Here is a 15,103-nt window from a genome sequence, read left to right as displayed (position 1 = left end):
ATATATTTAATTTAATTTTTATACTAACATATAAATACTAAAATAACATTCATGCATAAAATAATTAAATATATAATTAGAACACATGCAATTTCTCATGGTTTGTGCTGAACTGCTGGCCCTAACACTCAAGCCCATTTTCTTAAATTTCTGGCCCATTAACACTGAGACAGGCCTATTAACAAACTTAAGCCCAAAAATACATTTCTAAGCCCAATTAATTTATTCAAGCCCATTAATGCATTCCTGGCCCAATAACAACCTATTCTGGCCCAATGGGCCCAAAAGCCCAAAGACTGGCCCAATAACTTCCATGGGCTCCCAAACCCATAAAAATTATCGGGCTAACTTAATTTAATTTAATTAAGCCCAATAACAATTAAATTCAACTCAAATAATTAAATGAAACCCAATTAAATTTTTGGATTTAATTAGGCCCATTTAACACATAATTAAACTTAAAACTTAAAAATAAAAATACCCGAGCGCGACTCACTTAACCCGGACCCGAACCCAACTAACATAACCCATGACTTTCCAGACCCGACCCGGATCCACCCTAAACACTAACCCGATCCCCCACCCTCTTACCCGTCTTTCCCTCGGCCGTGAGCAGCAGGCCTTCATGGCCTGCTGCCGGCCAGCTCCGGCCACCCCTGGCCGGAGCACCGCCGCCCAGACGTAGCCCACGTCTGGGCGGTCCTAACCCACCATGGCTCAGCCCGAGCCATGGTCCCTACCTCAAACCCGAAGCCCTCTTCCACTGAACCCTAAACTGCACTCCCTCAATCCCAATTTTGAACCAGCCTCCCCTCAGCCCATTCACGCCTCCACCTAGCCATCACACATGAACCTAGGGACCCTAAGGCACCCCCTGCAACCTCTGACCAGCAGCCATGCACACCCATAACAAGAAAAACGTGAGTATGTTAAGAAACCAAAGAACCATGTGCAAATAATCGTAAAAACCGATTCCTTTTCTGAAAATTCTTGAAAGATTTCAATGCACACTCAACACACACATAATAATTACTGATATAGTGCGAAAAAGAGGAAGAAAACATGCCTTGCACCGTAGAATTAATAGGGCAAAGTGCGTAGAACGTTTCCGGGACGATGTGAACGAACAACCTTTCTTGATGCTTCAAAAATATCGAGGCTATGGAGTCCTTCTTGGAGGCTACTTGGTCGATGAAGGAGATGAATAATGGGGGAGGGAGGCGGCTAGGTTGAAGATTACGTGAGATTGGGGTAGGTTGTTAGAGTAATATTGATTTAAAATAAGGTGTAGGATAACTAAATTAAATAGAAGATGTTATATATATAAAATATACAACTTTAAAACTCCAACTAAAAGTTAAAAAATCTGATAACTTAATTAAATCCCGAAATATTAATTTTAGGGAATTTTAAAGGTAATTAAAAGTCAATATTTTGGCTAAATTTGGATAAAAATGGACTCCTAAAATTATATAAAATTAAATACTGATAATTTTGAAGAGATAAAACTCAAAATAATATTTTTGGGCTCTTAAAAGGCTCATAAAATAAATTGGATAGAAAGTTGTCATCTCGTCCGTCTACGGTCCCGTCTACGCGATAAAATAATTAAATTTTCATAAATCATGAAAAATCACTAATTATGGGTTAAATGCTTAAAAATAACTTAAAACATGCACAAATAATTTCACATAATTATTTAACCCATAATCTAAAATTCTAAATAAATAAAATCCCTAATTATGCATGCGAATTTACGTACTAAAAATACTGGGTGTTACAATTCTCCCCCCCTTAATTTGAATTTTGTCCTCGAAATTAAATTACTTACCCAAACAACTCCGGATAGCGAGTCCTCATGTCTGCCTCGGTCTCCCAAGTAGCTTCCTCCTCCGAGTGATTTAGCCACTGGACTCTGACCATCGGTATGACCCGCGTCCTAAGTCTCCGCTCCTCCCTAGCCAAGATCCGTACTGGCCTCTCCTCATATACTAGATCAGGTGGCAACTGCAAGGGCTCGTAATTCAACACATGCGACGGGTTATAGACATATCTCCGAAGCATGGATACATGGAAGACATTGTGCACTGCCGCAAGCCCTGGTGGTAAGGCCAAACGGTAGGCCAATGTGTCAACTCTCTCCAAGATCTCAAAAGGTCCAATATATCTCGGATTAAGCTTACCTCTCCGGCCAAATCGTACCACTCCCTTCATAGGTGACACTCTCAGAAACACGTGATCACCTACTGCGAACTCCAAATCTCGTCGTCGAGTATCTGCATAACTCTTCTGACGACTCTGAGCAGTCCTCATACGATCCCGAATCTGAATCACAATGTCTGCAGTCTGCTGTACAATCTCGGGACCCAATAGAATCCTCTCTCCAACCTCATCCCAATGAATAGGAGATCTGCATCTCCTCCCATACAAAGCTGCATAAGAAGCCATACCTATAGACGCCTGAAAGCTGTTGTTATAGGTAAACTCCACTAATGGCAATCTCGTCTCCCATGAGCCCTGAAAATCGATGACACAAGCTCTCAGTAAGTCCTCAAGAATCTGTATCACCCTCTCAGATTGACCATCTGTCTGGGGATGAAAAGCTGTGCTGAACAGTAGTCGAGTCCCCAATGTTGTATGTAGACTCTTCCAGAACGCAGACGTAAATCTCGGATCTCTGTCTGACACAATCGACACTGGTATGCCATGCAGTCTAACAATCTCCTTGATGTAAAGCTCCGCATACTGTGTCAATGAGTAAGTAGTCCTCACTGGCAAGAAATGTGCTGACTTGGTGAGTCTATCCACGATCACCCAAATAGCCGTGCAACCTCTGGCACTCCTCGGTAAACCAACTACAAAGTCCATTGTAATGTTCTCTCATTTCCATTCCGGAATAGGAAGAGGTCTAAGAAGTCCTGCTGGACGCTGATGCTCTGCCTTGACCTGCAGACAAGTCAAGCACTCTGACACAACTCTCCAGATGTCTCTCTTCATCCCGAGCCACCAATACAATAGCTGTAAATCTCGGTACATCTTCGTACTTCCGGGGTGAATGGAGTACGGAGATGTGTGAGCCTCTGCTAAAATCTCAGCTCTCAACTGATCGACGTTCGGTACCCACATCCTACCACGGTACTGAACAATGTCATCCACAACTGTATAAAGAAGACCATCCTTGGCCTCATCTCTCTGCCTCCAACGCTGTAACTCCTCATCAGTAGGCTGTCCATCTCTGATCCGATCTCGTATAATCGGCTGCACCGTCAACACTGACAAGCTCGGTGCATGACCACTCGAGTAAAACTCCAAATCAAACCTCTGAATCTCGCTCTGCAGTGGTAACTGCACTGTCAAACACGATGCTATTGACGACTTCCGACTCAATGCATCAGCCACTACATTAGCTTTACCTGGATGGTAGCTAATGTCACAGTCGTAATCCTTCACCAACTCCAACCATCTCCGTTGCCTCATGTTCAACTCCTTCTGAGTGAAGAAGTACTTGAGGCTCTTATGATCAGTGAAAATCTTGCACTTCTCGCCATACCGATAGTGTCTCCAGATTTTCAAAGCGAAGACCACTGCTACTAACTTCAAGTCATGTGTCGGGTAGTTCTGCTCATGAATCTTCAATTGCCTCGACGCATAAGCAATAACCTTACCACACTGCATAAGTACTACGCCTAACCTTAGCTTAGACGCATCGGTGTATACCACTAACTCCTCGTGTGGTACTGTCATCGCTAAAATCGGTGCGGTAATGAGTGCTTCCTTCAGCTGATCGAAGATCCTCTGACAGTCTGACCTCCAAATAAACTTCGCATTCTTCTTGGTTAAGGAAGTCAAGGGTACTGCAATAGAGGAAAAACTCTTGATGAACTTCCTATAATATCCTGCCAAACCCAAGAAACTGCGAATCTCCGAAGCATTCCTCGGAATACCCCATTTCTGCACTGCCTCAACCTTCGACTGATCCACTGCAATCCCATCTCTCGAAATAATGTGGCCAAGAAATGCCACCTGCTCAAGCCAAAACTCGCACTTGCTGAATTTGGCATACAAACGCTGCTCCCTCAAAGTCTGCAAGGCTGTCTGTAGATGCTGCCTATGCTCCTCAATGCTCCTAGAGTAGATCAAGATATCATCAATGAAGACTATGATGAACTGATCAAGATACGGCTGAAATACCCGGTTCATGAGATCCATGAAAACCGCTGGAGCATTGGTCATCCCAAATGGCATCACTAAGAACTCGTAATGCCCATAACGTGTCCGAAAAGCAGTCTTGGACATATCTGCCTCTCTAACTCGCAGCTGATGATAACCAGATCGCAGATCGATCTTAGAGAACACTGAAGCTCCCTGCAACTGATCAAATAAGTCCTCTATCCTCGGCAGTGGGTACTTATTCTTCACGGTGACTCTGTTGAGTTCTCGATAATCGATGCACAGTCTCATACTGCCATCCTTCTTCTTCACAAATAACACTGGAGCTCCCCAAGGAGAAAAGCTAGGACGAACAAAGCCTTTCTCTAATAACTCCTGAATCTGCTCCTTTAACTCTTTCATCTTGGTAGGAGCAAGTCTGTATGGTGCCTTTGAGATAGGCACGGTGTCTGGCACTAAGTCGATACTGAACTCCACATCTCTCACTGGTGGAATTCTTGCAACATCCTCCAGAAAGACGTCCGGAAAATCACGAACCACTTTTATCTCTGATAATGATCTGCTAGATGGTTCTGAGGCCGTGACAATACTTGCTAGAAAACCTCGGCGACCCCGTCTCAACAGCTTCCTCGCCTGAATATAAGATATCACCTGAGGAATATCACTGCTCTGAGATGCATGGAAAGTAAACGGGTCGCCTTCTGACGGTTTCACTGACACTGTCCTCCGACGAAAATCAATCGAAGCTCCATTGACTGTCAACCAGTCCATACCCAATATCAAATCAAATCCGCTCAATGGCAAAACCACTACATCTGCGCGAATGGAGTGCCCCTGCAGCTCCAACTCCAGCTCTCGAATGACACTAGAGGTAGTAATAATCTGTCCTGACGGCATAGTGACATCATAACCATTGTCGGCAATCTCAGGGGTAATGCCTATCCGTCTGATAAACTCCAGGGAGATAAACGAATGCGCAGCCCCTGAATCTAGCAATGCAAACGTGGAGTTGCCTCCAACTAGAATTCTCCCTGCACGCAGAAGAATCCCAATAATTTCATACCACTACTAAACTTTCCCCCAAAGATGAGTCACTAATAACCCTTAATTCTAATCACAAGTAAAACATGCTTCTTATTCTAACATGCAGATAGGTAACCCAAATAATAAATTATTCCACAACAAAAATCGAAAAAATATTACCCAAAAGAAGAAATCATAAAATGATAGGGGTAAGATATACCGGTGATCAAGGAGGTATCTGGGTCTGCCTCCTCAGCCTGCATCACGAACACTCTCCCTATAGTGTTCTTCTTCCTCGGGCAATTGGCCATCTGGTGCCCTGGCTTACAATGAAAACAGACGCCTGCTTCTAGAAGACATGGTCCCGGATGCATCTTCTGGCACTTCGGGCAAGTAGGATATCCTCCAGTATTAGGGGCCCCGCCCCTAGGATGCTGTCTCTGCTGCTGTGGCTTCTGCTGGTTCGGGCCCTTAGACGGCCCAGTAAACTGCTTCTTCGCAGGAGGCTGCGAAGATGGTCGCTGATACCCAGACTGAAACTGCCTCTTACTCTGCTGCTCCCTCTGGATCTCTCTCCTACCCTCCTCAGAACGCAAGGCTCTACTGATTTCTGCCCTGAGCCCCTCAATAAACTGTCTCATCTTCTCAGGTGCACTGTTAGCAATCAATGGCATAAGGTGACAGCTCCTCTCGAACTGTCGGATGTACTCCACAACGGTCTTGTCCCCCTGTCGGAGACTCATGAACTCTCGGATCATGCGGCTGCGCACGTCCTCAGTGAAATACTTGGAGTAAAACATCCTCCGAAAGTCTGCCCAAAACATAGTAGTCAGATTCACTCCTCGTGATGCACTCTCCTACCATAAGTCTGCATCACCCTTCAGCATGTACACTGCGCACCTCACCTTGTCCGCATCAGTCAACCCCATATAAGCAAAGATACTCTCCAAAGAACGGATCCACCCCTCAGCAACGAGTGGATCTGTGGCACCTGTGAACTCCTTCGGTCCCTTCTTCTGGAACCTCTCAGCCACGTCCTCATCATGGGAAAGTCTCAGACGTGCCGCCTACTGCTCCAACAGAGCAGTAATCCCAGCCATCATGTTTGCATTGGCTTGCTCCAATGCTGAAAGAGGGTTCTGCGGTGGTGGGGATCCCTTACGCCTGTTAGCTGGTCTCAGAGGCATTCTGCACCACCACATATTTCTTTACGTAAATCGCCATGCATAACTAAGTACTAAAAAAATTTTCTGCTAACATAAATACTTAGGTCTTAAACATGCTACTACTAAATCATACTAAAAGCAATTAAAACTTACAGACCGGTAGCGTGGATTTCTGAGCTCGCATAGCAGTGATGACCCCACCAAGAACGCGTCTCTAATACCAATTGAAACGACCCAAACATTCTAAAATAATATATGCGGAATTATTTTTTTTTTTTATCCTAAGTAAAATAAATGTACATACATGCCCATACATATATGCACAACAATAAACAGATTTAAAAATAACTTAAATAAAATGCAACATTTTATACTTAAATATCTGAGTCAAACTTAAATAAAATACTGTCAAAACAATTAACTTAAAAGTTTGCATGCAATAAATTACTTAATAAAATAGTATTAAAATTCGCCACTGAAATGACTTAAAAGAAATAAATAAATAACAGGGTTTAAAAATTCTTAAAAATATTCATATTGACTCAAACGACGGCTGCGGGGGATCACTGCCTGTCTGCTCATACGTCCTCGCCGCCGGTAGGTACTACATCTTCCTCTACGTACTCACCTGCACCATATAAGTGTAGTGAGCCTAGAGGCCCAACATGCTAACATAACAAGGGCTTAAAATAATTTAAATCACTGAAATACTAATACATAACATATACATGAATGGACATGCTTAAAATCATGAATCATAACTTAAAATCTTGCTTAAACTTGAACTTAAATATAATCATATAATACATACATAACATTGTTGAGCATATCATTTTTCTAACATCGCATGGTCATATCCGTAGTGTAACATTAAACTTAAAAGGTTCGACTGATCAGTCTCTTAAAACCAACGTACGCGGCGGTGACGAATCACCTCTTACTGGTAGTAAACTACCCTTAACATGTGGGGACTTGTCCCCCTTAAATTGTCACACTACTTCAACTTCCAACATAAAAATTATTTTCTAGCTCAACCTTAAACATTAAATCATGCCATAAAATTATTTCATGAATGTATGTACTTAAATAAAATGTGTGTCCTTCTTATATATTTAATTTAATTTTTATACTAACATATAAATACTAAAATAACATTCATGCATAAAATAATTAAATATATAATTAGAACACATGCAATTTCTCATGGTTTGTGCTGAACTGCTGGCCCTAACGCTCAAGCCCATTTTCTTAAATTTCTGGCCCATTAACACTGAGACTGATCCATTAACAAACTTAAGCCCAAAAATACATTTCTAAGCCCAATTAATTTATTCAAGCCCATTAATGCATTCATGGCCCAATAACAACCTATTCTGGCCCAATGAGCCCAAAAGCCCAAAGACTGGCCCAATAACTTCCATGGGCTCCCAAGCCCATAAAAATTATCGGGCTAACTTAATTTAATTTAATTAAACTCAATAACAATTAAATTCAACTCAAATAATTAAATGAAACCCAATTAAATTTTTGAATTTAATTAGGCTCATTTAACACATAATTAAACTTAAAACTTAAAAATAAAAATACCCGAGCCCGACTCACTTAACCCGGACCCGGACCCAACTAACATAACCCATGACTTTCCAGACCCGACCCGGACCCAACAGCCCGACCCGGATCCACCCTAAACACTAACCCGATCCCCCCCCTTACCCGTCTTCCCCTCGGCCGTGAGCCTGCTGCCGGCCAGCTTCGGCCACCCCTGGCCGGCTCATAACCCACCATGGCTCAGCCCGAGCCATGGTCCCTACCTCAAACCCGAAGCCCTCTTCCACTGAACCCTAAAATGCACTCCCTCAATCCCAATTCTGAACCAGCCTCCCCTCAGCCCATTCACGCCTCCACCTAGCCATCACACATGAACCTAGGGACCCTAAGGCACCCCCTGCAACCTCTGACCAGCAGCCATGCACACCCATAACAAGAAAAACGTGAGTATGTTAAGAAACCAAAGAACCATGTGCAAATAATCGTAAAAACCGATTCTTTTTCTGAAAATTCTTGAAAGATTTCAATGCACACTCAACACACACATAATAATTACTGATATAGTGTGAAAAAGAGGAAAAAAACATGCCTTGCACCGTAGAATTAATAGGGCAAAGTGCGTAGAACGTTTCTGGGACGACGAACAACCTTTCTTGATGCTTCAAAAATATCGAGGCTATGGAGTCCTTCTTGGAGGCTACTTGGTCGATGAAGGAGATGAATAATGGGGGAGGGAGGCGGCTAGGTTGAAGATTACGTGAGATTGGGGTAGGTTGTTAGGGTAATATTGATTTAAAATAAGGTGTAGGATAATTAAATTAAATATAAGATGTTATATATATAAAATATACAACTTTAAAACTCCAACTAAAAGTTAAAAAATCTGATAACTTAATTAAATCCCGAAATATTAATTTTAGGGAATTTTAAAGGTAATTAAAAGTCAATATTTTGGCTAAATTTGGATAAAAATGGACTCCTAAAATTATATAAAATTAAATACTGATAATTTTGAAGAGATAAAACTCAAAATAATATTTTTGGGCTCTTAAAAGGCTCATGAAATAAATTGGATAGAAAGTTGTCATCTCGTCCGTCTACGGTCCCGTCTACGCGATAAAATAATTAAATTTCCATAAATCATGAAAAATCACTAATTATGGGTTAAATGCTTAAAAATAACTTAAAACATACACAAATAATTTCACATAATTATTTAACCCATAATCTAAAATTCTAAATAAATGAAATCCCTAATTATGCATGCGAATTTACATACTAAAAATACTGGGTGTTACAATTTTTTCACATTTTAAAGTGAAGCTCGCATTTTAACATATTTTGTGGTCACAAGCTTTCTTTATCATCCTAGCGTACCATTGACTTGAGTGTCTAAGGATTTTGTTGTGCACTTTCTGAGCTTCTAACACTCTGTTCGTGACGATCCGTTATTCACTTTGAGAGTTCGAATGAGTGACATGTGTAAACCCAGAAACGATAGTTTTGCATCTCCGGAATTTTTATAATTCAGGTGATTGTTTTATTTTGCTACATCACTACATATGCAACGATAGTTTTTGACTTGGTTTAGAAATATGATTTTCTACGTAGTTTTATTGATTTCAATTTTCTAGAAAAAAACTAACCCACAAAGGAAGGTGATAATCTGATATTAGACTAAAAAAAAAAAAAACTCGGTTGTTAAATTTTTTTTTTAGTTGTATATTTAAAAATTATGAATAAAATAATACCTCTTTTGTCATATGCTATATTGAATATTCAATTTAACAAAAAGTGAATTTCCAAAAGTTGGATCATAGAGTATTGGATTCTGTCGCGTGTTTTGAAGTGTAGGACCAAACGCTTGTCGCTTTATCAAAAGCTATAACTGGTGATAATAGTGCAACTCATATCTTTTAAACCACATAATAGCTCAAGCGTCATGGTTCGATATTGCACTCCAATATGAAGAAATCATAATTTAGTGCCATTAAATACGAAACAAAAACTTGCAAAAACTTTCAAAAAGTCTGGGGCTATGGTTAAGAAATCAGGTGAAATATGTAGTTATCAAATCTTAAAAAGCGCTTAAAATAATTATACTTGGGATTGCATTCAAAAGAAATCATCAAACAATTAAGTGTCCGTGTGACACATTCAATAAGATAAAATGTAGTGATACCAGTTCTTACAGGCAACTTGTTAGCAAGTTTTCTTACACAAAATATATGTAGCAACATGTATACTTACTTATGTATCACCCCAACCTCACCTCATCTACCACAAAATTAAGTATTAGTTCCCATTTTTCCACAGTTTGTCGCGCTGAAATTTGATTCACATTTTGCCTAAGATTCAGTTATGAATACAGATATGTATTCAGATCCAAGAATTGTCATCAGTTTTTCATCTCTTGCGCTTGGACTTGAGAGATGTAGCCGACTGTGAGCCGCTGTGCCAGTTTCGCTTTCGTTGGTTGATGAACCAGTTGTTTATTTGCTTCAGCTGCAACCCTGTCTGCTCCACAAGCTTTGCCTTGTCATCTTCCTGCAAGAGTGGTAACATTACATGGTACTTTTCAGGGTTCTTGATTCTAATCACTATCAATCTCTTTCTTGACACCGACTTAAGTGCAGATACGACACAAAGACTGCTGCAGTCGAGACACTATAAACCATTAAGCCATATCGATTTTCAATTGTAGAGACCCCAGACTTTCTTTTTGGTTCGTTCATGATGATCGGATTGTTTAACGAATAGAGTATCCGGACATTTATATGTTTGGAGTTGGACAGAAGCTGATTTTGAGATTTCAAGGTATCTAGAAATGATACTTACAGTTGGATAAGGCCACTTCGCGTGCTGCTGCCACCAGTTCTTCAGAGTTGTAGTTGTGTCACCAGGTAATTTTCCGGCCCTTCTTTTTCTTAATATTTCCTCTCTCACGTCTTCGATTTTCGACTTAAATCCCTGCAAAAATCATAGCTTGAATCAAGCTGCATTCATATATTATAATCTACCGAGTTACCTGCTTTGGAACAGATTTTTTATTCAAAGAAATAAATTCACCTGTTTCAGCTCGATTTTCAGTTCTTGCCTCACTCTCTCCATTAAAGACCTCTCTGATTCTGTCGGAAGCAATGGACCAAATCCCATCAAGTCATGACCATCAGCCATTGATTGGTCTAGCGAGAAATCCATCTGTAGCTCATCTTCATCATCTGACATAGTCGCACCAGTTCCTTCTCCCAGAGTTGCACCTGCGGGGAACAAAATAACCAACTTCTCATCGGACTTGGTCATGGCCTGGAAAGCTTCACCGCAACTTATTCTTGCTTCTCGACCACTTTAAGTTTTAACAAGCAGTATGCAGATGTAGTGCAAGAACTTCAATGGAAGAATGCTAGCTAGCTATATCAAGCATATGTTTTTAAGAACAATGACCAGCAAGGGACAATGGGCAAATGCCCTATAGGTAATTGATTTATGCTATAATATGATCAGTTCGATTTTCAGGCTAGAAATTTCTTTCCAAAGAGAAGAGACTATATCTCTAGTCAATTCTGCAAAGCATGCTTGCAGGCTGCTCAGAAGTGGTCACACGAAACCAGATATACTGATAAAGAATGTAAACAACATATCACTCGATCCATCACTCACCTGCATTGTGTCTATTATTTTATTATCATATTAAAGCATTTTCAATGATTTTACCTTGAAGTTAGCCAACATTAAGCTACAACATACACATTTAAGCGATATGTTCAGTTTTAATTTTTGAAAAGCAAATATATTAAACTTAAGAATGATCTAAAACTTCAATAACACAGATGTAATACAATGTATTTCAAAGACAAAATTGTAAGTAATATCATGGATAATTCATCCGCTAGAAGACATCAGCGATTCAGAGATAATCAAACACTTGAAGAAAGTTGGAAAATGGCTTGCACAATCAAGAAATGGATGATTCTTTTGAGCATATACGTTACTTTACACTGGACACCATAAATATTATGGCAAGAGACTAAGAGATGATCAGTATCGTAAAAAAAAAGAAGGGTGCGAAGAACAGTTTTCTTCTCGAGCATCTATTTTTTATCAGACTTAGAATGGTATTCGTCATTATGATCATCCATAAGAAACTAAATATGATTGTCAAACATCAGACTAACAAAGTCTTTGCTTAATCTTGATGTCAAAATATAAGAATACTGATATTGTTCTAACTCCACTCATGCTTTCTAGTTACTCCAATGTTTGATTTCGAGTAGTGAATAAACACAACTAAAAGCAGTCGTTCTGAAAAAACCAATCTTTGAAAATTTTACTTCTATCACAAACTTACGTCAATCTTATTTTACATCTTCCCGTATGCATCAACATCCTTAATTTCTGCTAACGCTTATTGGGGTTGCGTTCCATGTATCGACCTATAGTTTGAGAAGTAGCATAAATATTAAGATATAACACAACACATGATCGTCATTGGTTGGTAGAGTTAGATTTATAAATATTAGTTGGTTGATTGTCACTTAATTGTTACATCCATCGCCCCAACCAACCAAAACTCTCCTAACTATATAAACTAATCCTCAATGGATCCCACTACACCCATCTGTTGTTGTAGAGTCACACTACCTTACAGAATCCTCAATTAATCCTTCTTCTGATCCTTTGACTACCAAATGTGAATCAAGATATCCACAAAAATTATATATAAAATGAAATAAGCAAAATCTCCTGCCAAATTGGAATATAAACTACAGTATTTGATAATAGGTTTGGTTGTATCACATCTCTAAACTCACCAAACAATAATGTCAATTTATGAATTTCTTGTTTAGGTGTGGACAGCCCATTTAAATTACATTAAATGATACACAACCGACACTTCATTAATCATCTTAGTATGCTTATTCATTATCCGCAAAAAATAACTTTTGACTGAAAATTTCACTTTAATTGCTTTGATAATAATTAGTTGATGTTCCGGGTAGGATGAAATTGAAAAGCATAATATATAAAAGTGGCCAATCAATGGGTATACAGGCTGAGCAATTGATTCGCTAACATTAAAAATCTTGGATTTGAGTCATTGATAAAGTTAATAAGGACAAGAAAGGAACTTGAGGAAGAAAAAAGTTCAAAAGTACTGTCAAAGGATGAATTTATTACGCAACTAGAGACAGAACTGCCATTTGAAGTTCGTACCAAGATAATGAATTCACAAGTAGAGATAATCGAAATAAATGAGAAGAAATTAAAGAAACCATTAATTTACCAGTGATAGATTGTAAATTTTGCTCGATTTCACGGCAGGCCATGACAGCTTCAACAGCATGGACTCTGACATGTTGCTGCAGCTGCTCTCTGAATGAACACAAAACCAACAAATACTGTGCCTGTATCATTCAAATCAAACACAGTGATTATATATGAACAACCGATAAGTTCTAAAAAAAAACGAAAGGAAAAAAAGAAAATCAAAGAAACCCATATCAGAAAACGAAAAACACGATGAGGGATTTCGTAAAAAGCAAGTAAAAGAGAGAGAGGGTAAAAAAAAAAAAAAACATACCAAGAAATTGTCAAGCTCTTGTCTTTCATGCGGAGAGAGCGAGTGATTGTTGTTTTGAGCATAAGCCTGCAACATATGGTGAGACTGAGAGAGCTGAGCGTCAATCAACGGCAGCTGATCGATAGGCGTCGCCACACGCAGGCATGACACGTGTGCAGCCAGAAGCTGCTCGTACAACGGGTGGGTGGCGATCTCCGCCTTGAGCTGGTGGTGGTGCTCGACGGAAACCGCCATGGACCCATCACTAAATCCGCCAGAACCCATCATGCTCACCCCTTGTTCTTGCATAACAGATATTTTTCGTGGCCCCAAAAGATCCCGTCTTTTTCACACTACACGATTAGACCCCCTTTTTTCCTTTTGTGCAGTAGTGGAGCAGTGCAGTGGGGTAGAAAACAAAGGGGAAAAAAAGTGTGGAAATCAAAGCAAAAAGTAGAGAGTTTCACAGGTTTGGACCACTGGAGGGGAAAAGGGTTTCTTGTTCAGACAAGCAAGCAAAAGGTGGTGTTTTCATGTGTAAAATATATTGGATTTATTTCAGATTTTGCATGATAATTTTGTGTAAATTTTCTGTAGGGGAAGAAGATGGAAATAAAATAAAATTAAAAAAAATAAAAAAGATCGTTTCTTGATACTGATGGGGGCACACACACTATATTGGGATCAGAAACACACAACTTTCTGCATCGAGTCAGCAAGCTTGCTGATATTTATATCGCCGGAGAATATAAATTAAAAGATAAAAAAAATAATATTACAATTATGGTATTTTTAAAAATAAGACAGTACTCATAGTACTATTCTCTCTCGAAAACAAAAAAGAAAAGGATAATATTTTTCTCTTTTTTTTTTAAGTTTCACTGTTTCAGAGATGAGATATTCTTATACTTGAGTCTCGAATTGAAGATTTCGTTTTAAATTTGGGACCTCGTGACAGAAAGATAGTATTTGATGTATCTTGAAATTATTTTTGTTGTATTTAACCCTGAATATTTAATATTTAATTACAAATGCAATTTTTTTAAATCTGTGATTTATCTTTTATATGTCACTCAAGCACGTCCATATGTTAGTTAAGTTAGTAATAAAAAAGTAATCACGGGTTGTTATAATTTAAAATATGCATTAAATAATCAAGTAATTTTATAATTTATCATAATCTATTTTTGTAGTTAAGTATTATACAGAATTTAACTAATCACATTTAGCATAGGCACCGTACACAGATTTGTGAGTGAAGATTGGTGCATAAAAAGTGGGAACAATAAAAAATCATGTGCATATATTTTGTGAGACAGTCTCATAGATATTTATCAGATAAATAAAATTGATTAATATATAAAATGAAAATAATATTTTTGATATAAAAATAATATTTTAATAATAAAATCGAATAAGATATCTATATCATAAAACTAATCCATTAAACGATCTCACACATTTTTGTGAAAAATTAGAACTGATTCTGGCCCATTACTTTCATTGAACCAATTCCTATTTCCTAATAACTTTGGACAAATCTATGCGCGTGTACAAGTGTTTTTTTGTTTGGATGTCACATGTATTATTGATAATATTCTCACTCTTAAACTCAAAAAAAAAAAAAGATAATATT

The 15,103-nt window shown here is 38.9% G+C and overlaps 1 protein-coding gene across 1 annotated transcript; it reads right to left on the bottom strand.

Moving 5' to 3' along the window:
- Positions 1–10,022: 10,022 nt before the first annotated feature.
- On the bottom strand, positions 10,023–14,166 carry LOC140878117 (homeobox protein HD1). Its single transcript, XM_073281725.1, has 5 exons — positions 13,489–14,166; positions 13,192–13,312; positions 10,977–11,167; positions 10,746–10,877; positions 10,023–10,454 (listed from the first exon to the last, which is right to left on the bottom strand). Exons 1-5 carry the CDS (start codon positions 13,774–13,776, stop codon positions 10,314–10,316), a joined length of 873 nt encoding a protein of 290 aa, XP_073137826.1. The 5' UTR covers positions 13,777–14,166; the 3' UTR covers positions 10,023–10,313.
- Between the last annotated feature and the right edge of the window lie 937 nt (positions 14,167–15,103).

This window comes from Henckelia pumila, chromosome 1 (genome assembly GCF_033568475.1).
Source record: "Henckelia pumila isolate YLH828 chromosome 1, ASM3356847v2, whole genome shotgun sequence".
Lineage (NCBI taxonomy): Eukaryota > Viridiplantae > Streptophyta > Magnoliopsida > Lamiales > Gesneriaceae > Henckelia > Henckelia pumila.
Note: the sequence above shows the minus strand (reverse complement) of the source record. Positions and strands in the feature narration are given on the sequence as shown.